At 41.0% G+C, this 26,026-nt stretch overlaps 2 protein-coding genes across 2 annotated transcripts in view; both read left to right on the top strand.

The window, feature by feature from the left end:
* The window catches only part of LOC128842461 (uncharacterized), a 61,433-nt gene extending 48,366 nt beyond the window's left edge, over positions 1-13,067 (top strand). Inside the window, exons 21-30 of the mRNA XM_054038484.1 lie at positions 1,509-1,553; positions 2,259-2,291; positions 4,691-4,735; positions 6,518-6,559; positions 7,042-7,083; positions 7,671-7,712; positions 8,311-8,352; positions 8,568-8,603; positions 9,990-10,019; positions 10,780-13,067. Coding sequence (XP_053894459.1) covers positions 1,509-1,553; positions 2,259-2,291; positions 4,691-4,735; positions 6,518-6,559; positions 7,042-7,083; positions 7,671-7,712; positions 8,311-8,352; positions 8,568-8,603; positions 9,990-10,019; positions 10,780-10,878 — 456 coding nt within the window. The 3' untranslated portion in view covers positions 10,879-13,067. The remainder of the gene's footprint in view (positions 1-1,508; positions 1,554-2,258; positions 2,292-4,690; positions 4,736-6,517; positions 6,560-7,041; positions 7,084-7,670; positions 7,713-8,310; positions 8,353-8,567; positions 8,604-9,989; positions 10,020-10,779) is intronic.
* A 4,858-nt stretch (positions 13,068-17,925) lies between these two features.
* The window catches only part of SLC35A3 (solute carrier family 35 member A3), a 33,840-nt gene continuing 25,739 nt past the window's right edge, over positions 17,926-26,026 (top strand). The window contains exon 1 of the mRNA XM_054037514.1: positions 17,926-18,180. The gene's annotated coding sequence lies outside the window, so the exon portion shown is untranslated. The remainder of the gene's footprint in view (positions 18,181-26,026) is intronic.

Below are 26,026 nucleotides of genomic sequence, written 5' to 3'. Positions count from 1 at the left end.
AGAATCTATGGGCCAAATTCTCTACTGGAGTAAATTGGCACCACTCTATTGAAGTAAATGGTGCTATGACAATTTATATCACCAAAGAATTTGGCCTTATTTGTCTCTGTCAAACATGACTTCCTTGGCTTCTTGTTTCTTCCTGTTGAATGGCATTTAAAGATCTAGTAATGCATTTTCACCAGAAGAGCAGTGATAGCTGGTGAGCTTTGGGGCAAGTGGTGCAGAGCAGGGGGGGGGGGGGAAGTCTGGTCTCGTGAATAACCTACCTGGCCCCTGGAGTCTGCACAAGGGCATGTGAAGCTGGTCTCTGAAGTGTATATGTGGACTGGAGAAGAGTTAACTGTAGAGCGCTCTAAAACTGTTGCAAGCTAACTTCTCCATGTTGGCCCTGCTGGCGCACTCTAGATCAGTGGTTCTCAACTTATTTACCAGTGTGGGCCACTTTGCAGCTCTCTGTGTGTTGTGGGCTGCATCCACATACCATATATGTATGTATATGGCGTGTAGATATATATATCGCCCAGAGGATGTCACCTGGGCCGCAGCTGTGTGCTGATTGGGCCACAAGCGGCCCAAGGACCATGGGTTGAGAACCACTGCTCTAAAGGGTATCTAGAGCACGTTAACATAGTCCTGATTGAAAGGAGACTACATCAATGAGAACTAGGCATGTTTTAGTCCCCCAGCAGGGTTTAACATGGGTCAGTAAGATATGAACAGTTTAGTGACACTCTATAGTCACTGCAGCTTGTGGCTTGGGAAGTGAATCCAGTACCCTAAACCCCACTGAAAATCAGTGTTGGCTTCACCTTTGGTTAGACCTTAACTACACACGTGTCAGAAGAGTGGTGGTGGAGAACACCTTGCTACTAAATATGAATTACAAACACTGCAAATCTGTAGCAGGCTGCTATAGATTTGCTGTGTTTGCAATTCGTATTTAGTCACATCCGTGTGCTCTCTCTCGTTTTCTCTCTCTCTCTCATACATTCTGTATGTGTGGACTTGCATACTTCGAAGAGTAATATCTGTTTTCAGTGTATTCACGACCAAGGGTAGAATTTTCAGTCATCTGAGTGACTTAGGACCCTGACTCACATTTTCAAGAATTATTTAGACACTTAAGAGCCCAAATCCCATTGACTTTCAATGAGATTTAAGCTCTTAAAGTAACCTGAGTCTCTTTTGAAAATGGGAGTTAGTTTCCTAAGTCACTCAAGTGCTTCTGAAAATTTTATCCCAGGTCCAAACCTCATTGCAGTCAATGAGACTTTCCATTGACTTCAGTGGACATTGGCTCAGGCCCTAAATGTATAAGTACCTTCTTCACTTTCATTTTGAAAGGTAAATCTTTCCATAGTGTAGGATGGCAAGATAAAGGGAGGTAAGTTGGAGAACTTACTATCCTCTGGTGCTTCTCTCCTTCAGGCAGAACCATGTATATTTATCTGTTTGAAACATCATTTCTACAATGAAAATAAATTGTTGGGATTTTTTTTTCCCAGCAGGATGGATCGGCTTCCTCCGGTGTCAGTACGGGTTGTGGAGAGGTAAGTCCCTTTCCTCCTCTATATGTGAAGATTTGTCTCAATTTGCTACTTAGTATTAAAACATTTTTTATAAATTGGATTGTGCCCATTAACTGAAGTAGGAGCTTTTTGTTTCCATTGTTGTGCCTGAAATTATACAGTGCAGAGAACCAGAGAGACTGACCTTGGCTACTTTACTGAATAGGAATGGCCTCAGTTAGACACTAGTATATAAATAATAGGTACAGTTAATGACCCATCCATTTTGAGAATAATCATTAACCATATAGTTCATAAGTACCTGAATTTGGATTCTCTACTCCTCCTAAATCTCAAACAAGCACAGCCATGTGTGAATATTTCTCAACTAAATGTTGCTTCATTTAACACAACTACAATCGGAGATACTTTCTCAGGCGGACTCCTCAAGAATGAGAGTTGACTTAGTAGTTTCCTGGTCAAAGACAACCCTTCATTGGAATTTAATTTCCCCATGTGCACACTTGAAATGAGCTCAGGTTCAGTAACTCTGTACTGAATAGTGAGAACCTGGCTATGTGAGGAGAAAAAGGGAGTCAAATATGAGGTCAAAGTAGTGATAGCAAAACTAGGTAAAAGAATATAGTGGAGTTAATAATGAAAAAGACAGACTGAGACTAGAAGCTTCAGGAGGAAAGATAAGTTGTTTGCAAGGAAATGAATGATTTTGGGTGTCTTTTTACACAGGGTACTTCATACGACAGCAATCCCTGCCACCAGGTGAGTAACCTTTCTCCATTGTTTTTAAGGTTTGCCTTAAACTGGTTCTTAGTAATGGAATGTGTTGTCATAAATCTAATTTCTTGTTCTCAAACGGTGGAACAATGCTGCAAACAATTTCTCTGAAAAGTATGTACAAACTTCATTAGATTTAGTTTAAAAAAAAAAAAAAAGCGCACACACCCCTACATAACTTTAGAGAATTTGACTTGTCACTAAAGTGCCTAAATGATTTAGGGCAAAATTTGAAGAACACCTAACTTACTTGGCAGTTTCTTTTTAATTTAATTAAATTGTAGATCCAGATCATCCCCCCCCCCCCACCTGTAGGAGGAGGTGTGGAGAATCCTTTCACCGTGATCCCCCCTCCCCAACACCGTTACCCCTTTGAGGCAGTGAGTTTGGCCCCTTCTGCTGGACCCAAACCCAAACTTAGCTGTGTCTCTAGCCCCTGGCTCCCTGTCATTGTGACTACACTAAAGCCATACTCAACAGTATTTTTATATTTTGAAACTCGTGTTAAGCACAAGAAGAGAGGGACCCTCACTGTGCTGGGTGCTGGTGAAGAAGCAGCTCCTCAGCACCAGAGAACTGAAAGACAAGTGACCAGAGAATAGAACATTAGCAGAGACAGAGAATTCCAGGGCCCCATATTGGGAGTGGGTGTGTCCCCTAGCGGGGGGAGCACTAGCTCACAATTCCCCTTGTGGCTCATGTCTGTGGTCAGCATTAGGGGAACCCAGGCTCTCTCGCTCCACCAGATTCTTACCTGGGGCCCTGGAACTGTCAGTTCAGGCTAAAGTATCACCATCCCTGTTCCCTGGATCACTTCCTACAACATTCAGTCTCTTTGGAGGCCCAATGTGGGCCCAGCTGTCAATTCACAACATGCCCTCAACTGAGAGGGGTCCAGGAACTCAACTCCTTCTTCCATGGGCAGGCGTTCTGCTTTCTCTCTGGAGCTGGCCTGCAGCTCCCTATTGAGGTTTGTTCCAGGCAGCATGGGACTTCTGCTGTCCCCCCGCAGGAACTACTTGTGCAGGTCTACTCCCTTGCACTCACCACCCCGACTGACCTGTGCTGCACCCTTTTAAGCTCCACTTACCGCATGGAAATTTATTCCAACGTGCCTCTTGGTACTGGAACACTTCACTGTAATTTGCATTTTATCCATTAGCTGTTGAGTGGGAATTTTTGTTGAAGGATGAAGTTATATAGAAAATTAGAAGTTGAATTATATTATTTGCTACTAGAGAGACAAGGTGGATGATGTAATACCTTTTACTGGATCAATTTCTGTTGGTGGAAGAAACTTGAGCTTCACGGAGCTCTTCTTTAGAGAAGGTAAACAATGTCACAGCGAAATACAAGGTGGAACAGACTGTTAAGCATAAGATGAAGTGGGCAGTTAACACCTCTGCAGTCTTAGAACAAAGGAGAGTTAGGTTACAAATTGTTGTAATGAGCTATAAAATCAGTGTCTCTGCCAGTAACCAAACTATAACATAAGAACATAAAATCCTGGGCTCAATGAAATCAGTGGCAAAACTTCCATTGACCTCAATGGGGCCAGGATTTCACCCATTCTTTGTTATACATTTTGTATTTCCCTGTAGTTAGAAAAGTCATCTTGCTGTCTGACCCAGGTATGAGCCATTATCTCCTTGAAATGCCAAAACTGACTATTACTATTGTAGATCAGAGTTCCTCCTCATGGATGAATGTTGACCATCTTGGAACCTTCTCTTCAGACAATTCATTAAAATTAGCCTCCTTGAAGCTTCCAAGTTCCCATGTGACAAACTTATGGCCATTCACTATATTAATGCAATAGAAGGACATGGAGTGCTCCATTTTTAATGCCATCCACTTAAACTGAATTTTTACTGAAAAATGATACTTTCTGTGGAGACTGTTCAAAATTGGGCATCTGAGTGCAGTGTGGAGCATTTATAAAGGGATGTTTGTTGCTCCCCAGTATTTACCTTTTTACTATTTTCAGTTTACATTTAAGTCACATAATCATCAAGTCTGCAGTATTCACCATTTCCCTAATCCATCCTTCCCCTAAATAAATATCAATAGGGTTCTTTTCCTTAATAAAATCATAGTGAACCAATCCCTTTTACTAAGAAATAATTTATTTTTGGTTTACTTTGAAGACTGGATCATTGTCCTCACAGAACTATGGCAGTAGACACATAAATAGCTCTTCATTTTGCTTGTTAAGGTCTCATTTTACTCCTTATCACAAACCTTAGACTTTAGGGACTCTTTATACTACCAAAGCTTTCTATTTGTGTGACCTTAATTTCCAAGCTACAGGCCCCAAGATCTAGTCCATTGTATTTAAGCAATCCATTTTATGAGGAAATAACTGATTTCAGGTGTCTTTACAGGGTTCACAAAGTAATTCAGGCAGCAGTAACCGTGATTGTGATCAGGTGAGTACTTTTTTTCTCCAGTGTGTCTAAGTTTTTGTCCCAACTTGCCTCTTAGTACATGAGCACTAATTTATTTGTCATTCTATATATGCTCTCCTAATTTTCACCTTTCATTCAGCTGTGAAAACTACTAGCCAGGGTCACTTCTGTTTCTAGACACTACCACTTTTTTCCTCCGGCACTAGCACAGTGCTGCAGTGTCTTCATTGAAAACACCAAAGGGAATGTCTCTAAATCCCAAATAAAAACTCATGAAAATATTTGAATTAATATTGGAATTTCTAAACTATTATATATGTGACAACACTTTTATTATGTGATCTTTAACATTTATTTAATCATGGTCAAATGAAACCCTCATTAAAAAGCTTTCAGTGAAGCTACACCACTTTATGCCAGTAAAGAATTTTGGCTCAAAATGCACCAGTGTCCATTTTACTGTCATTTTCAATGATACCTCCCTGCAACTCTAGGAAGCCTTTCATTAGCCTAAGATGAGTGAATAACAGGAGACAAAATTGTGCCTGGTCCTCCCTGTTTTGCACATTGTTCAAAGAATGTACAATGCTAACAGATCAGAATGGTAAGATTTCAGATTCATTTGGAATCTATTTTACAGCAATATAAACGACTAGCCAAGATACAAGGCAGTAAAGAACCAGGCCCATGGTACGCAATCTCCTATGCTTTCATTGCACAAGAGGAGGCAAATTTCTGTAACTGTATTCTATTTAAATAAGTTCTTTAACACATAAATAATTGGTGTCTTTCCAGGTTGACTCCTTGTCATAAGGTGCTGGCCCCTTCATGGGAAGCCTGGTCCCAGAATCCTCTCAAAGAGTTAATTTCAATGGGAAGGAGCCTACCTAAGCATATAATTGAATAATAAGAAGCTAAGTTGGATAAAAGGTATCAGGGCCAAGCTGTAGGGAGATGCTCACAGAGAGACACTACCCTATGGAACAGGAACTCTCTGAGACTGTAGGCTCTAAGCAGTAGGGCTGTGTAGCCCTACAGCCAAGGAGTGAGACTTTATTTCAAGTTTATTTTAATTTAGTAAAATAAAATCCCAGCAAGGGAATTTTGCCTTACACTCTTTGAACTTGTGGAGTTCTTAACATGTCCTGGGGAAAGGGAAACTGAGGCACAGATTGCCTGCAGCACCATACTGGGTCAGGAGTGGGTGCTATGGGGCAGGCCACCCTGTGTCACTTCTCTATGTATGAAGTTAGTGGTCAAGTAAGCTCTTTCTTTCTCCATAGTATCGAAGTTCTTGTGATGAGGTGCTTCCTACTAACTGAATGCTTTAACATCAAAGATCTGGGCCAATAGTGTGGTGTATGGGTTTTTTACTGTTCATTTGATCATTTATATAAAGACTGAAGCTATTTGATCTGTATTGACCCCCTTCAACCAGCTTTTAATGCTGCTGCACAGTTGTTCAAAATATATAATACTTCAATTTTTAGTAATCATATAGTACTCAAACCCATGTACTCTGAATACTTCCCTGAGAACTCCCCCTCCATATGCACACAGCACATGTGCACCTCTTGTCACCCAGAGTTAGCATTCATTTAAATCTACATATATGCCATTTAAAAAAAAAAATAGTTCTCCTCTGACTGCATTTACCCCATTAGGGCTCTGCTCCTGGGCTTTCACCTAGTGGAAGCCAGGGTAAATCTAGGCAGAATCTGTCCCAGGGTTACCTTTGTGTAGGTGAATGGACCATCTTGTTACTTCTACAAGACAATAACTGTCTTCTGTTTTCTTTCACAGAGTTCATCCAATTGTGCAGGCAACAAGGTTATCGTTGCCCGGGTAAGCACACTTTCTTCATCATATTTAGAGTATTTGCTCTAGTATGCCTCTAAGAAAATGAACACTTGGTTTATATATTTGAAGAGTAATTTTACTGTAAAGAGAGTTAGTTTTAGGAGAAGACCTGATCTTGTAAGGTCTTGCTGTGGGGTTCGGGACACCCTCAGTTTCCATTCATCTTGCAGAATTGGGACATACTGAAATTAGTGGACATTAAACTGGAATAGAATTATTTCATCCAAGCAGTGCTCAGGAACGCTGTACAGTTGTTGCGATCAACAAACATGGGGGGGTGTGGACCGGGGAATTATGTACAAATAAGCATTTATATTATACTTATGTATTATACCATTTAATTTATAGGCCCAACGGTCTCTGGATATCAGAACAAATAAAAATATAGCCCAAAATGAGGCATTGTGCCTGAGTGTACATGTCAACATTTTCTTGGGTTACTAGCTCATTTCATTGTCTTTTCACAGGATACATCTCGTGCTCTAAGCAGAAGCAGTTACAATGGACAGGTAAAGCAACTCCTGTCATTTTTTTCCAGAATTTTGTCTGAGTAAAGCTGTTGTAATGCTAGCAGTTTTAAGGATAGACATACACTAGGGCTATGTCTACACTACCACATATGCTGGCAAAACTTACGTTGTTCAGAGTTGTGAATATTCCACCCCCTTGCTGTCACCTAAATTAGTGTCTAAAGACAGGGGTACAAGGTCACTGGACCATATTCACCTGTTTCCATAAGATGTCTCCTGGCAAGTAGTAGTTTTTCAGGATAAAAGACCCAAGGTGATATATGCCAAGAGAGTAGTATTCAGAGTCTCTTTTATGTGATGAACCCTCAGAACAGAATAAATATTGTTAGTGACCTGAAGAGCTCAGAGGCAGATCCATCCAGTGGAGACAGAGCACTTCCTGCTACAAGTGCATTCTAGATAGAATGTTATGTGTGTATATGCATGGAGAACCCAATATGCACTATTGGCAAACAAGAGTGCAAATCTGGCCTCTAAGCCCGTATAGTACTACATTTTTGGGGAAAACGTCCAGTAAAATTATGGTGATATAATTGTTCTCACACCATTTTTGTTTTCTTTTACAGAATGAATCCTCTAGCACAAACAGCAGTAGTGCCAATGTCCAGGTAATAACACATTCTCTACTGAATTTAAAATCTCCTCCCAAAATGCTTCCTAGTAAATGAACGTTCAAGTTTCAGAAATTACCTCCACTTGTGGTGTAGAGTGACCATGGTTACATAGGGATTGAAGTTATTTGATGATGAACTGATTTGGAATGTCACCTTCTGATCAGATCTAAACTCCTACATGAATTATCTCATCTTCCTTAGAATCTCCATCCTTCATACTTCCACAGTTGATAAAAGCCTGTCTAGTCATTATATTTACTCCATCGCAGGACATGAGCTGTCTTTCATTTTGGCTACTTTCAACAGAAAAACAAACATTCATTTTTCCTCCTGTTGTGGTGTAAATGGATCAACATCCACTGAATTTAAATTTTCAAAGAATCTTCATGTAAAGACTGCATAGTGTAAATTGCTGGAGTGAAATAATACAAAAGAGACTCTGCATTTTCTGCTTACCCTACACTTCACTAAGCAGTTAAGCACAGACTGGGGTCTTCTCTCTCTCTCTTTTTTTTTTTTTTACCCTGAATGAAGTTTGGCACTTAATCAAGTCTCTTCACAAGAAATTGACTCATTTCTGGTTTCTTTAAAGGGTGGAGCATTTATCTCATTGAACAACACTTCCAGTGGCCAGGTAAGACTACTTTAGGTTTCTCACTCTACTTTAGTGTGTTGTTCTAAGATAGGGTTGTGGAATGAAGGGAAACACAATAGTATTTTCACTCTCCTGTTTTTTGTTTTCATTCCATTAAGCAGGAAAGTACAAATAAAGTAAATATTTGTTCCTCAAACTGAACTATAGTTAAAGACACTTTTACACTAAAATAACTGGTTTGTACCTTTTTACAGGGATTACCTTCAGGAGGAAAGCAGTCTGGTGGAGACGTAAGTCCTGTTTTCCCCATAGTATTTACCACTTTCTTCCAGTAAAGTGAAAACATAGATATCGTTTGGATTAGCTCTGTCAGTTCTGATGTGAGAAATATGTTCAAGAATTACTTTACTCTGGATAAAAAATACATTAGAATACTGGATGTTCCTACTCTGTAATAGAGTAGTAGCACAAATGCTGCACATCACAATGGGGAGCCATTACAGTTTTAATCTATTCTGCCACTCAATAAATCAACACATGTGTAGCATAATGTAGTTTTCGCTCTCTCTCAAACTAGTCATGCATAATCACCAGAGGTTCTCATTTATGATGCAGGCACACTCCAGGTCTGCATGCTCAGTCTGTAGGCACCATCTTTTCATGTAACTAATAGAGTTGTGGTTAGAACTTTATATTCCTGGTATCAGTCTAAGTGCCTTAAGTACAGAGGCTGCAGCAAACTCATGAGATGATACCCTGAGGCACGGTTGTTGTTTGAATGGCACCTATTTAGTTGTGACATGGGATATTTCATTGAAGACTTCCTTCAATTTCAAACCATAATGACACAATAGTAATCCCATATAAGGAATCACATCTGACAGAAAATTTAGAGTCATTCAACAACTTCATTTTTCATTAACCAGAATGAAATAGCTTGGTCTCCTTGCAAAAAAATAAATAGTGGCTGCTATTTTAAAAATAGTTGGGTTTTTAATCTTACTGTAGCAGACTTTTGTGCTGTATTAAGACCACATAGCTCACAGTAGTTGGCTCATGTAATGGTGGAATTCAAACCAGTGCAGAGGACCAGCACAAATAAATTTTAGGTTGCTTTTCCTCACAGACCTATAATCACAGAAGTGTTTTTTTTTTGTTTGTTTGTTTTTTTTTAATACATTATACTTTTTTGTCTGCTAGACTGAAGATCCCTCAGTTACGAAATTTCTGTTCTTCGTGTAGGTACTTACAGATTGTGATCAAATCATTGATAAACTAAATAGATATTGAGCTCCTCGAGTCTTTCACTGTAAGGCATATTTTCTAATCTTTTAACCAGTCTCATGCCTCTTCTCTGAACCCTCTCAAAGTTTTTTTTTTCAACATCCTTCTTGAATTATGGACACCAGGCCTGTGTGTAATGTAAGGTAGCTGAATGAAAGGAAACAAAATAAATGTTCTTTCATTCCATTTAGCAAGGATTTTTAGATAAAGTAAGTGAGCCTGATTCACTGCTCCATTTTGTCACATTTTATGTCCATGCAACTTTGTCTTTGAGATTACAGCAGTTTCAATCCACTTTCTCAGAGTAGAGAGTCAAACCCTCATACCAGAAATTAAAAACCATTTTACATGTGGGGAAAAATAACTGTTTCCATTTTTTTTTTTTTAAACAGGGCTCACATTCCTCAGACGGTGGCCAAATAGTAAGCACTCTTTCCTTATAGCTTTTACTGTTTTCTTCCAATATGCAGCTTACATTGAAAATATGAATATAACTTTGATTAGGTCTGTTTGTGATATGAGAGCTCTATCAGAGTTCCTTTAGTCCATACAAATATCTGAGAATATTGGACATTATAGTGAAGTATAATAGTCTCATCAAATTTGAATAGAAGTATACAAAATACTGAATTTCCACTGTATTGCTTCGATTCAGCCTGCTACTTAGAAACTGAATGCATGGTTATTATTTAGATTAGGTCTAATAATTGGAATATTTCATTATTCAGAATCCTCTGCCTTTAAAGGACCACCAGTATTTCCTTTTCAGTACCAGGTAACTGAATAGGGCACCCCATTGAAACCCAGCATAAATGAGCACAACTCTACAGGAATCTCTGGCAGGCACCTCCTTAAACCAAGTCTGAATTTGATGCACAAATTCTGAGTTCTGCAGACAAGCCAAAAAGGCTAACTGTCACACACATTCCTCCCATACAGTATTTTTTGTTTACCCCACCACATAAATAACTTTATGTAACATACTAGCTAGCCATTACTTCTACCCAAACCACACAGTAAACATTTATTAATGAGAACAGATAAGTAGTACAGTTCTCTGGAATTTACCATGCTTTGAGAATCACAATGAATAAAATTATTCTTTGCTTCAGATTTATCAAATTGTTCCTCATTGCCTGGCTGTTTCTGAGAATGAATAACATGTCTTTCTGTTCTTTGTAGAGCTCTGCTGGGAAACAGTCCAGCCCTAGCCTTTTGCTGCTATTCAGTGTTTTGAGTGCCTTTGCCACCTCTTCAGTTGTGCCCAAGTGGTTTATATGAACATCTGAATACGTGACTGGAGACCACGAAGTGTATTCTGTAATAACAGATTAATTTTTTGTACAAAATTCTAATCAAAGTTGAATATATAATTTGTCGGTTTGTTGTAATGTCATTATGTAGGGCTAATATGCCACGCTTTTGATTAGTTCTACCTTTTTTAGTTTACAGTATATGCTGGTTTATTTTTCAGTATTTTAGGCATCATTTGAAAAGGAGATATTGTGCCCTAACTATATGAATTTTTATTTCTAACTGACATGATGAATACCTGATTTGAATCTGATCTAGTTGTGAATCCAACCACTCAGAAGATATCTGGAACCACATGACTATTAACCCAGGGAAAAATTAACAGCAGATTGTCATGTGTGCAAGCTGAAGGCTCTCACTTGTCATTACGTAAAATAAAGCCAATCCTGTAATTTTTTTATAAAAAAGCCTCAATGGAACAGAAAAGCAGTGTTGGAATATTACTCTTAATCTATTATAGTAATTAAATTAGAGTGAAGTGTAAATCTTGCAATACAGAAATTTCTTATTGCAGTGAAACTTTTGGATATTCCACCTCTTCCATAAAACGCCACTGAAGGCAGACATTCTAATACTTAGAATAGATCACCATGTGTCTCGACCAGCGGTTTTCAACCTTTTTTCACCTTTGGAAATCTTAGACATAGTCTGTGGACCACAGGTTGAAAACCACAGATCTAGGTACACTCCACCTAGAGCTTTAGTAGGGAGTGTAGCCCAGAAGAGGCTCTGGAGGGCTAATAACCTTGGAACTGATGAAAACCACCCACTCTGGGAATGTTTGAGAATTACTCCGGCTACTGAAACTGCTAGTATCTCTGTATCAGCTCTCTTTCAGCAAGTATTTTGCCTAAACTACAAGACCTGATTTATTGTCAAATTTAATTTCAAGAATGATATTGAGATCCATAAAATAGTATCGCTGTGCAGCAGACATAGTCCCAGAGAAACATCATCTTTGACTGGTAAGGATTTCAAGGAAACAAAGTTTCACATATAGCATCTTTTAACAGTGTTTTCCCTTGGAGATCTATTCAGAAGTGTTGCCTTTGAAAGGCTGGATATGTAATCTGGGAAGATGCAGATTACCCCCAGAAAATGCAAATGCTAATAGTTTTAAAATGTAACCTGTTCATACTCCCTTTCAATCAATAAATTCCTAGCAGCAGGTAAATGGTGTTTAATAAATTACATCTTTATCGTATAGTATTGTCTCTAACAGATGTGTACAACTGTCATTGTTCTACTAGCATGGTATGTTTTAAGATAGGTCAAATGTTAACCAAGTGCACCTAAAACACTTTAAAAAAAAATCACACAACTTCTATAGGTATTGGATTGTAGTCCTAAAGCACTTAAAACTATATTCACACTGTAAACCTCCTGGGGTAGGTACATGGATGAAATCCTGTCCCCATTGAAATTGATGGGAATTTTGACATTGACTTCAATAGGGCCAGGATTTCACTCATTGCTGTTTTTTTCCCCTATGTTCTATACAGAGCACACTGTCAGCACTCCATAAATTCTTAATATTCTCAAACCAAATCCTGAAGTCATTACTTATTCAAAATGAGTTTTGCTTGAATAAGAACTCCCAGATTTGACCCATCATGCTTATCTTTAAAACAGATTAATATATACAATAAAATAGCGATCTAAAATACAATATGCTGTGTAGTGTTCATTTGCATAACTTTATTGAAGCAGGGCAATATCTATCATTGGGTCCATACAATGTCTTGCCATTCATCACTTTTCTGAGGTATAAAAAAATTAGTTTTTAAACTGTTTTTGGCATAATACTGGTGTGCAGTTTTATGTGAGTTTCATAACACACCATAACTAAGTGTGGGGGAGTGAAAATGCAAGGATTATAGGTGTAAATAATGTGGACCTGAGAATTATGAGTTTGGGTGAAGTGATGTTTGAGAGAAAAATACCACCATTTTCCCTTATTACAAGTTGTGTTTTTGTTTTTGTTTTTTTTTTAAAGTATTCACTGTATGTCTTTGTCTCTAAATCAATAGGAGGAACAAAGGTAACATGGGATAGTTGGAATGAATCTTTTCAGTGAATTAATAAGAGAAAAAGAGGCTTTATATGTAATATTGTTTTTTTCCTTATTCTAATAAAACTTGTTCAACTATTAGAAATGTTCTGTCATTATTTTCCATTGGCACAAGACACCCACCAATAGATTTGATCTGAGCAGTTTCTATAGTGAGCTGGGAGTTTTGGGCTGCCACTTCTAGATCGGAAAGAAATTGAGTCAAAACTATTCTTTGGGTAAGATGAGCATCAAGAATGCAACTCTAACAACCTGAGTACATGTGTCATGAAGAAAGCTGTGGAAATCATGGGACTTCACCTTTGCTCCAAGCACTTGCCAGGATTATTGTTTTCTATAGCACTTTTCAGAAGCATTAAAGTGCTTTACAGAAGTATAGACAAAGCACATACTGTAGACATGATCATGTCATTAAATCCTCTTGTGAATAGAGTAGCCATAACCCCATACAGCAAAATTGCACAACACTTTTAGATTGGGAAGTGAAGACTATTGGATTCAATTTAAGTGAGGGGAAGTAGGTGGGCAAAAAGTAATTACCCAAACTGGAACTTGGCCATGACACCAGGGCTTATCTTTATTCTTGCAAAAACAAAACAAAAAAAGCTATGTGCTGTTTAACAAGTGGCCACATCCTTTGGTTTTGTGTCATCTGAAAAATGGCATTTTCTGTCGCTTAACACCATAGTAGGACATTTGCTCAGTACTACCTACCTGTTTGCCAATAGTGCATATTACAGAAAGTTTGCAAACCTTCCCCACTGTCTGACACTGAGAGCTTCAGTGTTGACTGGCTGTTTGCTGCTTCTTTCTAGTGTCCTCTAGTGTATGCTGTTAGAGAGATGGATTCTTAAAATGTCAGTATCAGCTGGCCCACAGTAGGAATGCCAACAGTGTTAATGCTGGTAGAACTGAATCACTACTAGCAACAGTGAGAAATCTTTCTAAAATCTCCTTTTAAAGTGCACACAACTAGAAGAAAAGTAATGCATCCGAAGAAGTGGGCTGTAGTCCACGAAAGCTTATGCTCTAATAAATTTGTTAGTCTCTAAGGTGCCACAAGTACTCCTGTTCTTCTTTTTGCAGATACAGACTAACACGGCTGCTACTCTGAAACCTAGAAGAAAAGTGTTAGCTTGAAATCTTAGGAAATCAGTCAGACTTTGATTGCATGAAGTTTAACTGATGGCTTATGGCTGATGTTTTAGGTGTTCTTCTTTCAGCCACTGTTTTATGATTTCTTCCCATTAAATCTACAGTTTGTTTCCTCTCTCCCCCCCCACCCACAAAAAAAAAAAAATAAAGGCTGGAACCAGGTTTGCCAAACTTGGCATGTTTGTGAGGCCAGACTGGTTTTTCCTGTTCAGCGTGGAATTTCAGTTCAGTAGCTCAGGTTTCAGAGTAGCAGCCATGTTAGTCGGTATCTGCAAAAGGAACGAGGAGTACTTGTGGCACCTTAGAGACTAACAAATTTATTAGAGCATAAACTTTCGTGGGCTACAGCCCACTTCATCGGATGCATATAGAATGGAACATATATTGAGGAGAGAGAGAGAGAGACACACACACACACACAGAGAGCATGAACAGGTGTGAGTTGTCTTACCAACTCTGAGAGGCCAATTAAGTAAGGGGGGGAAAAAAAACTTTTGAAGTGATAATCAAGCTAGCCCAGTACAGACAGTTTGATAAGAAGTGTGAGAATACTTACAAGGGGAGATAGATTCAATGTTTGTAATGGCTCAGCCATTCCCAGTCCTTATTCAATCCTAAATTGATTGTATCTAATTTGCAAATCAATTCCAGCTCAGCAGTCTCTCGTTGGAGTTTGTTTTTGAACTTTTTCTGTTGTAAGATAGCCACCCGCAGGTCTGTCATTGAATGGCCAGAGAGGTTGAAGTGTTCTCCCACTGGTTTTTGAGTATTATGATTCCTGATGTCAGATTTGTGTCCATTAATTCTTTTGCATAGAGACTGTCCGGTTTGGCCAATGTACATGGCAGAGGGGCATTGCTGGCACATGATGGCATATATCACATTGGTAGATGTGCAGGTGAATGAGCCCCTGATGGTATGGCTGATGTGATTAGGTCCTATAATGATGTAACTTGAATAGATATGTGAACAGAGTTGGCATCGGGCTTTGTTACAAGGATAGGTTCCTGGGTCAGTGGTTTTGTTCAGTGATGTGTGGTTGCTGGTGAGTATTTGCTTTAGGTTGGGGGGTTGTCTGTAAGCAAGGACAGGTCTGTCTCCCAAGATCTGTGAGAGTGAGGGATCATCTTTCAGGATAGGTTGTAGATCTTTGATGATGCGCTGGAGAGGTTTTAGTTGGGGGCTGAAGGTGACAGCTAGTGGTGTTCTGTTATTTTCTTTGTTGGGCCTGTCTTGTAGGAGGTGACTTCTGGGTACTCGTCTGGCTCTGTCAATCTGTTTTTTCACTTCAGCAGGTGGGTATTGTAGTTTTAAGAATGCTTGATAGAGATCTTGTAGGTGCTTGTCTCTGTCTGAGGGATTTCTTTAAAAAAAAAAAACATTTCACTCTTAGTCTTAGTTACACATTTACGAAGTCTGGGATTCTCTTCCTATGCAAAAGAGCCTGTTGCTAACTGTGCCTTCAATGCTAAACCTTATTTCCTTGAATTATGATGTTGAGCATGCATAAGCACCATGTATGTCACACTTTACACATGGGCAAGTGAATCATTTGAGATTATTCTGTTAAATGCTTGCTGCTGTGGAAAGCATACCAGAAACTATCGTTCCTAGGAACCGGAGGTTTCCATCCAAACAGATGAACCATACACGATAGACAGAGAGAGGAAGGCTCTTCCTTAGGTTGTATTTTTTCTTTTTCACTTTAACATACTGGGGCACTGCCAGGTCACTGCGTTTACAAAGCTCTTATTCAGGGGTGAAAGTAACACTCAACACTTACTGGTAGGGGGCTGGCTCCTGCAACCAGCCCATCTGTGCTGCCTGGCCTGCACCGCCAGGGGCTCCAGTGGCAATTTAAAACACTTTAAGCAGGGTCCTTTGCCACCACAGCGCTTTTAACATTGCTGCCCCTTTTGGACCCCCTCCCTGTCAGCAGCCCTGCCAGTAGGGACCTGGCAGGGCCGCAGATAGAGGGCGCAAAAGGGGTAGACACGTTAAAGCACAGCCAGCAGCGCTTTAATGTCAGCTGATATTGGTGGCCACTTTTCACCGGTATGCCGTACAGGCCCGTACTGGCTTACTTTCACCCCGATTTAAAAAAAAAAAAAAAAAAAATAGTGAACAGAGTTTGAGCATAGAAGTTTCTGGTTATCAGGGAATAACATACAGATTATAGGGGGTGCAAACTTTGGTTTAAGATAAGGTGGCATGAGGAATACATAATCTGCAATATCCCCGATTGGGGGTAAAAGGTTGATGGGTCAAAATACAGACATTGAGATATGAGGGTATGAAGTTCATAAAGTGGCTATGTGCGGGTGTGGATTATAATGAGTGGATATAATGATGAGGATGGATTGACCCTCATTTGGTGAGATTTAATGTTTAGGGAGTTTATGGTTCTAGTTCATATGATCCAACGGAGAAGGTCTCTTGGTCCCTTTCTCATAGTGGGAGAACGATGTCACTCTGGCTCACGCCCCCTGGTACTGGCGGTGGCTGGTGATGTGCTCGATGTAGATGTCCCTGGACCATCGGATGGCGTCTGAGACCATGAGGTGCCGCATGAGACGTGCGTAGCGTCGACCGATCACGCAGGTCCGCAGCACACGCTTGTTGCAGGGGTCCCAGGCGCCCAGGGCTCCGACAATCAGGGCGTCCATCTGCACCTCATAGCCCTTCACTCTCAGGGTGTCAGCCAGGGGGGCGTACTTTTCCAGCTTACGAACTTTTACAACGTGGGTTACATTTTCTCTCCTACTCGCTGACTTTCCATCATGCTCCCAAGCCACGACCTCCCCTCTCTGCAGGGCCGGCTCTAGGCACCAGCAAAACAGGCTGGTGCTTGGGGCGGCACATTTTTAGGGGCGGCATGGCCGGCGCCAGAATGCCTCCCCTAAAAATGTGCCTCGGCCACCCTAGCTCGCCACGGCGCGCGAAACAGCTGATTCGCTCGCTGCTACTCGCCCTCCCTCCTAGGCTCTCAAACCTGGGAGGGAGGGGGAGATCTCGAGCAGCCGTTTCGTGCGCTGCTGCTCCCCCTCCCTCCTTTCCTCCCTCCCACGCCTGGAAGGGAGGGGGAGAAGTGGCGCCCGCACCGCGGCCACTCGGAGTCTCCCCCTCCCTCCCAGGCTCTCAAACCTGGGGGGTGGGGGGGAGATTGCGAGTGGCCGCTGCGCACGCGCTGCTTCTCCCTCTCCTTTCCTCCCCTCTAGGGGGCTTGAGAGCCTGGGGGGAGGAGGCAGGGCTGGGGATTTGGGGAAGGGGCGGAGTTGAGGCGGGGTAGGGGGTGGGGTAATTAAAGAAGCGGGGGGGGGGGGGGGGGGGAGGATGGCCAAAATTGTTTTTGCTTTGGGCGGCAAAAATCCTAGAGCCGGCCCTGGCTCTGAGTATTGTTCCCCTGCAGTCTCTGACTCACTGGGTTTGGCACAGCATGTGTGTGCTTGGCCTGCCCCCTCCTTTCTTATTAGTACCTGTGGGGGAAGACAGATTGTATCACCATAATGATCATGCTGTCTCTTCCAGGCACTGCCCCACACCCTGCCCCAACCCCTGTTTGACTGCTGGGTACCGACCTCACACCCCATTGCCCCCCATCACCCCTAGATACCCTGTGCCCCAAACACCCCCACGTACACACCACGCTCCCAGCCCTTGCTCTTTTTTTCTTTTTTTTTTTTTTTTTGACGATGGGCAGCCCAGCCCAGCCCAGCCCAGCCCCTTCCCGCGGCGCGGCAGCCCAGCCCAGCCCAGCCCCTTCCCGCGGCGCACGAGGCCAAGCCGGGGGCCGCCGGGGGCGAGCGGGCTCAGAGCGAGCCGAGAGCTGAGCCAGCCTCGCTGCGCGCCGGGTCCTGGGAACGGAGCAGGCGGGGCAGCGGCTGCAGCCGGGGCCTTTGCGGAGCTGGACCGACCGGGACCGGGGCACCCGGAAGCGCCTGCACAGCGCCGAGCGGGCGGCTGCAGCGAGCGGGGCGCTGGGGACACCCCGAGCCGGCGGCGAGGGGCTGGCAGGGAGCGGGGCCGTGCTCCCAGCGAGGGAGGTGAGACGTTTCCTGGGGTCGGGGCAGGGGCTCAGCTCGGTCAGGACTGGCACTGGGAAGCCACGGGACTGAGGGGCCGGGCATGGGATTGGGACAGCCCCGGCGAGGGGTTGGGGTGGGGAGAGGGGGCTATATGGGGGCAGGATATAGGATTAGGGTGGCCCGGGGAGCAGAGGGGGGCTGTATGGGCAGGGGTCGGGGGGACAGGGTACGGGATTGGGGTAGTCGGGGGAGATCTTTGTGGGGCAAGATATAGGATTAGGGTGGCCCGGAGGAGGAGAGGGGGGCTGTATGGCGGGGGCACGGGATTGGGGTAGCCTCTGGGGGCTGTATGAGGGGCAAGGCACAGGATTGGGGTAGCCTGTGGGGGGGGGGAGGAGGGATATATGGGGGAGGGGGTGATGTGTGTGAGTGGGGGATAGGTTATGATATTGTGGTAGAAGATAAATGATGGTTTGAGGAACAGGGAGTTGTGTTGAAATAGCCAGGGAGAGGATGATGTGAGATCAGGAAGCAAAAAAACATGGACAGCAGATGTTTCTCAGTTCCGGATGATGAAATCCCAGTTGTCACTCACCTGCCTGGGATAGTTTCTCTGATTCACACCAATATAAAATACACACACAGCTCCTTCCAAATAGCACATAGATTAAACCATATTTAACACAGTACTAGGTATATTTTATAAGAAAAATGTTGTAACATTGGAACTTTGTGTGAGGCTTTTGAGATCAAAATTTTTACAATCTACATCAAGCAAACAAAATGAAGACAAAGGACACAGTAGGCAAGAGTAAACAAAGATACTGAGAATTGCATTGAATGAAGTTTATAATCAATATTTTAATTGAGAATGTGGCAGATCATGGTATATAGTATGGGAAGGGAGGTCACTTGAGGAAAGCAAGGGAAAAGCAGTGACTTTTGAGGAAGAATTTGGAGGAGACTGAGAACATTTGATACTCTGAAAGAAGGATGTCATTTTGAGCAATGTGGAAAACACGTACAACAGACCATTCAACAGTTAAGCTTCCACAACAATGTTAATTCATCTACATTGTACAGAAGTATAATTTCATTTGTAATTACTGTTTTTTGCTGATAAGCACCTGTGGGTTTGCCTTCATTGTGACAGCTAGCTCAAGTGAGAGTGGCCACACTGTGAAACAACACTCGAACTACACAGAATGGTTGTATTAGCAGTTATTTGTAGTTGCATCCCCATTACTAGCTCAGCCATCAGCAGCATTCATGATTCAACCCATAACCCTGCAAACTAGCTTGAGTTTAAAGCACAAATTAATTCAAATTGGAGGTTTGTGAATGCGGACAGGAGTTGGGATCGGGACAGTAGTTGAGTTATACTTGGGACTAACACTGTAGTGAAGACAAGCCCTATGTATGCGTTTATATTTGAGGTGGGGCCTGAACCAAAACCCAGAACTGAAGACCCTCAAATTTGGGGGAAATTCAGATTAGATCCGAATTTTGCAGCTCAGGCCTGCCTCTACAGTGATATGTACAACGAATAGTACAGTGTATGTACTGTTTTTTGTTTTTTTAAAAAGAGGGAGAGAGAAATTTGATACCATATGCCTTACTGCCTATGTTGGCATACAAGGTTTGGCTTGATAACTGTTATGTCAATATAAAACTTTTGCATCAGTATGCGTGTACAGTAACTCTTAATCTCATAAACACTATTGATACTAGATTCAACTCAATTACTTCCTCAATTTCCTACGTAAAGGAACACTAAATGTTTACAGGTTCAATATTTGATCTTGCTTATTGGTCATCTAACTTGTGAGATCTTATTTCTGGGTTCTACATTTGTGTGTAAGAGATGAGGTAGAGAAGGAGCCGCAGATTTAACTTTAAATATCTCATGCAATACTTGAGGTTTTCAATTTCAATTCTTGCTGTTCGTATATATGCATATAAGATTGTGGTATTTTTATTTATTTTTTTAAATAAAAGGTTTTCCAAGAGATTTTTCATTTGACAAATAAATAAAGATGATTTGTTTTGCAATAGCCCCTGAAAGCCCACAATCAGAATGGAGTCTCCTAAGTTCCCTGTAAGCTGCATGGCTACACAGCAGCCTATTTAGTGCTGTGCAGGAACTTAGGGAACCTGCCCTGCCAGGGCCAGGGGAAGGGTGCTGCAGGCGCCCCTCCCCGGCCCCAACTCAGCCCCAGACCTGCCGCAGCTGGGAGAGGGACACCTATCCTGCAGCCCCCGCCCTGGAGCCGCGGCGGGGAGAGGCGCCTCTCCCCGCTGAGCCCAGGTGCTGCAGCGCGGAGAGAGAGCTGGGGGGAGTCCTCTCTCCCCGCAGTAACCCTTGAGCACCTTTGTGCACCCCAGACCCCTCATCCCCAGCCCCACCCCAGAGCCTGCACCCCCAGCTGGAGTCCTCACACCCCTGCACCCCAACCCTCTGCTGCAGCCCTGAGTCCCCTCCCACACTCAGAACCCTTCAGCTCTACCCCCACCACATTAATTTTGTTATGTGCACCAATATGGAGGTGATGTGTCATACATCACCTCCATATTGGTGCACATAACAAAATTCATTCTGCACATGTGTGGGAAAAATTAGAAGGAACACTGGTCCCCACGCTGCTAGGTTTTCTACAAATACTGGAAGAGACAGCCGTTGCCCCAAAGAAGTTACAGTAGTATTTGAAACTAGACACAGGCAAGAGAGCATATCATTGGACTCCTTGTCAGACATCAGTGATATTGGAGTTTTCCACTTCGATGTGCCAGAGTGTCAGTGGCATACCATCCCTATCCTTGAAGGGGCCCTAACTCTTAGCCACAGAAGACTATCTAATTGAAGCAGAGTTGAGAAGGATTCATAGAGAGAGGGAATTTTTAGCAAATAAGTTTTCTTATGTAACTAGCCTGTGGAGAATATTTTAAAAATGCATTTTCTGACACTTAGTCATAGCAGCATGCTTGTAAATGGGAGAAATGTAGTATTGTGCTCTGAGAGTTCAGTAGCTGTGCTGGAACAATCATCATGTTTTTTGTACTGGATGCATTTTATATTCCCGTCATGAAAATATTCAGTTGCAGGTTGTTGTTTTTAAACTCCTTAACTGGATAGAAAAAGTAGAAAAGCTGCCCTTAGGAAAGCTCCTATTGAAAACAAAGCTTTGTTGACTGAGCAGGTTGTTCAGCTTCAACAAGTGGAGAGGGGAGAAACTTTGCTTGAGCATTTTTTATTTAATGTGAAAACATTGCTGAAGAAGGATGTACCAAGAGAAATACAACCTGTTTTACGGTATTGTCTGTAAAGTGCCTTACAAAGAGAATGAGTCACAAACAGAAGAACAAAAGAAGGTGACTAGGTGAGATTTGAAATGATAAAATGATTTAATGGCTTGGATGGAAGAGGTTCCAGCTGTATGAAGAGGTGCAGTTGAAAGTGTGCTTGACAACCATGGAGAGTTAATAGGAGGGGACAGAGGGGAAACCAATGTTAAAAGTGCGGTTTGAGAGAGGAGCTGGTCTGTGGAGAGGTTTTAAAACAAGAAGCATAGTAATTGGGATTAGTCCAAGTGAAATTATTTACAAAACAATTGTGACTTTGCACACACAGTGAAGAGAACAGGAGTACTTGTGGCACCTTAGACTACATATTGGAAAAAATGTCATTTTTCTGACTCTTACTATTTAGCAAAGCTTATGACATTTAGGAAGTGTTAGTGGATATCTAAATTCCAGCAGCACATAAACTAGTTCAACAATACTTTTTGGTAGACTTTTAGTTATTAAGAATTTCTGTGCATTCTAATTGCCATCTGTGTCCTGCTTCCCACTCACAGAATATTTTACTACCTTAGATATTCTTTAGGGCTGTTGATTAATTGCAGTTAACTCACGCAATTAACTAAAAAAAATTAACTGCGATTAAAAAATTAATCGCGATTAATCGCACTGTTAAACAATAGAATACCAATTGAAATTTATTAAATATTTTTGGATGTTTTTCTACATTTTCAAATATATTGAAAGACAGAATACAAAGCGTACAGTGCTCACTTTATATTATTTTTATTACAAATATTTGCACTGTAAAAATAATAAACAAAATAAATAGTATTTTTCAATTCACCTCATACACATACTGTAGTGCAATCTCTATCGTGAAAGTGTAACTTACAAATGTAGATTTTTCTTGTTGTATATTACTGCACTCAAAAACAAAACAATGGAAAACTTTAGAGCCTACAAGTCCACTCAGTCCTACTTCTTGTTCAGCCAATCGCTAAGACAAACAAGTTTGTTTACATTTATGGGAGATAATGCTGCCTTTTTCTTATTTACAATGTCACCTGAAAGTGAGAACAGGCATTCACATGGCATTTTTGTAGCCAGCGTTGCAAGGTATTTACGTGCCAGATACGCTAAACATTCATGTGGCCCTTCATGCTTCAGCCACCATTCCAGAGGACATGCTTCCATGCTGATGATGATCATTAAAAAAATTGTGTGTTAATTAAATTTGTGACTGAACTCCTTCGGGGAGAATTGTATGTCCCCTGCTCTGTTTTACCCACATTCTGCCATATATTTTATGTTATAGCAGTCTCGGATGATGACCCAGCACATGTTGTTTGATTTACGAACACTGTTACTACAGATTTGACAAAATGCAAAGAAGGTACCAATGTGAGATTTCTAAAAATAGATACAGCACTCGACCCAAGGTTTAAGACTCCGAAGTGCTGTCCAAAATCTGAGATGGACGAGTTGTGGAGCATGCTTTCAGAAGTCTTAAAAGAGCAACACTCAGATGCGGAAACTACAGAATCTGAACCACCAAAAAAGAAAATCAACCTTCTGCTGGTGGCATCTGACTCAGATGATGAAAATGAACATGCATCGGTCCGTTCTGCTTTGGATCGTTATTGAGCAGAACCCGTCATGAGCATGGATGCATATCCTCTGGAATGGTGGTTGAAGCATGAAGGGACATATGAATCTTTAGTGCATCTGGCACGTAAATATCTTGCCACGCCAGTTACAACAGTGCCATGCGAATGCCTGTTCTCACTTTCAGGTGACATTGTAAACAAGAGGTGGGCAGCATTATCTCCTACAAATGTAACCGAACTTGCTTGTCTGAGCAATTGGCTGAAGTAGGACCAAGTGGACTTGTAGGCTCTAAAGTTGTACGTTGTTTTATTTTTGAATGCAGTTATTTTTTTGTACATAGTTTGACATTTGTATGTTCAACTTTCATGATAAAAAGATTGCACTACAGTACTTCTATTAGGTGAATTGAAAATACTATTTTGTTTTTTACAGTGCAAATATTTGTAATCAAAAATAAATATAGTGAGCACTGTACACTTTGTAGTCTGTGTTGTAATTGAAATCAATATATTTGAAAATGGAGAAAACATCCAAACTATTTAAATAAATGGTATTGTATTATTGTTTAACAGTGCAATTAATCACGATTAATTTTTTTAATCACTTAACAGCCCTAATGTACTTTATTGAACCCTTAGATCTTGTGCAGAAAGACTTTCTGATACACTCAGCTGCTGAAAAAGATTTAAGGAATAGAACCATCATACGTAAAATTTTAGTTTTGTTATTTTAAATAGCCCGTATTCATGTTATCTAATATGGGCGGAAGAGTAAAATGTCAGAGTTGGACTGGAGTTTAGGAAGAAAGAGAAGGCACATATGACATTGTACAGAGAAATAGCATTTGAAAATGGATGCTTCAAACTGTATGTACCAGAAGCTTCATACTTTGTGCATTGCATCAGTTTTTAATAGAATTCAGATAGGTTTGCTTCCACTCAGTTTTTCTTCTTCTTTTTCCGTTCCTTGTTTGCCAAAGTCTTGTTAATAACATTTCCCTCTGTAGTATATTTGTCAACTGTGGCATTAAGAACTCAAACAACAAGGAGTCTGGTGGCACCTTAAAGACCAACAGATTTATTTGGGCATAAGCTTTCATGGGTAAAAAAAACCTCACTTCTTCTGTTGCATCTGAAGAAGTGAGGTTTTTTACCCACGAAAGCTTATGCTCAAATAAATCTGTTAGTCTTTAAGGTGCCACCGGACTCCTTGTTGTTAGTCTGTATCCGCAAAAACATGGCTACCCCCTGATTATTAACAACTCAGTTCGTGTACCTCTTTTGTCTTCCATTTTCCGGAAATGCAAACATAGATGGTATGCACAAACCTGTTTAACTTGAAAGAATTTACAAACTTTTTCGCCTTTTTTTATTAACTCTCTTTAATATCTTGTGGTGGGGTGCAGAACTTGAACCATAGTTAAACTTGCCCTCTGCTTTACTCAGGTCCTGAATCTGCAGTTCTCTACAATCTCACTTTTTGCAGACAATGCAGGTGTCTTGATTAAACGTTTTCCTGTTTGATATTTTTTCTGTGCAAAAACACACTGATAGTCAAATGCACTAACATTCCACTGGAGCAGAACATCTTGTCACTCAACGCTTATGTTCTAAAAGAGCCTCAACCCTGGAAATGTCAAATGAATTTAGTTTTTAGCCATCCTGAGTGCAGCAGATAATTGTCACTGTGAAGGCTGAAAATGTAACAATAGGAACAATTTGAGACTGTTTTATTTATTTTAAAATGTAACTTTCAGTAAAACAAAAAAGAAAAATAGATAGGATAGTAACAAAAGATATTTTCTTGCCAAACATTTTTGTGAATCAGTACGAAGTAGTTTAAACATTTACTCCAGCTCTCTGTTACGGCACATGAAACAGTGTTAACACACACTTTGTGTTTACTCTATGCTGTCGTTTGTGATCTACAGCCACAGACTAAGACCCTAATCTTGCAAGCTGTTACTGGTGGGCGAAAACGTGTAGCTGCATGGTGTCCCAGGTTCTGCCCACATGGTGTGTGTTGCAGGATTAGAGTCTAAAATGGAAATAAATATGCCTTCACTATTCTTTTTTTTTAAAATGTCCCTGGTTCAATCAATACTGGAGCATTTTGAGGATGCATCAGTGATTGCCAATGTTAAGTCCACCCTTATGTGTAGACAGAATTTTATGAAGATGTCACCAGCAGACTGAATTAGAGAGGTGCTGACCTACTGTAGTTTACATTGCCTGGGTCCCTAAGGACTTTATCCTCAAAAATAGAGTGTGGCTGCAATTCCTGAGGAGGCCTTTGTAAGATGTAGACTCTAAAATTGTGAATTATTATATATAAATCCGAGGGCCTGACAGAAAATTACAGTTAAAGGAACTGCAAATGGATGATAGTTAATAATAAAAGTAAGGAAATAATTATGTATTATAGGAAGAAGAAAGCAAGAATATTCATAATCTTTATAGGGCTGCTTTTGAGTACTGTATTAGTCATTTTATAACTGAGAACAAGACACTCAGATTCTTCTCAACTTGTAGTGATAATAGTCTCACTTTTACAAACCCTTAATATCAGAATGTGAAAATCACTGTTGCATTGGAATTTGTAACAAATTCATTATTTAAATCTACTTTTATAATGTTTTGGGGACTCAAGAATACAAAATAGAGTTACTGCTACTAAACCTACATGCTCTGTTTTGAGTTTTTCACAAATGCCACACAGGTTTTGTGTCTTTGTAATCTTGCTACATCCAATTTAATGTTTCTGATTTCAGTAAGACTATGACATTTTGTTACTTGGCTGAGAAAATATGTATCAATGGTAGTACAGTAACTTCTCACTTAACGTCCTCCCACTTAACGTCCTTTCAAAGTTACATCGCTGCTCCATTCGGGAACATGCTCGTTTAAAGTTGTGCAATGCTCCCTTAAAACGTTGCTTGGCTGCCTGCTCTGTCCAC

The sequence above is a fragment of the Malaclemys terrapin genome, chromosome 8 (assembly GCF_027887155.1).
Source record: "Malaclemys terrapin pileata isolate rMalTer1 chromosome 8, rMalTer1.hap1, whole genome shotgun sequence".
Lineage (NCBI taxonomy): Eukaryota > Metazoa > Chordata > Testudines > Emydidae > Malaclemys > Malaclemys terrapin.
The sequence above is the reverse complement of the archived record's forward strand: the minus strand, read 5'-3'. Positions and strand labels throughout refer to the sequence as shown.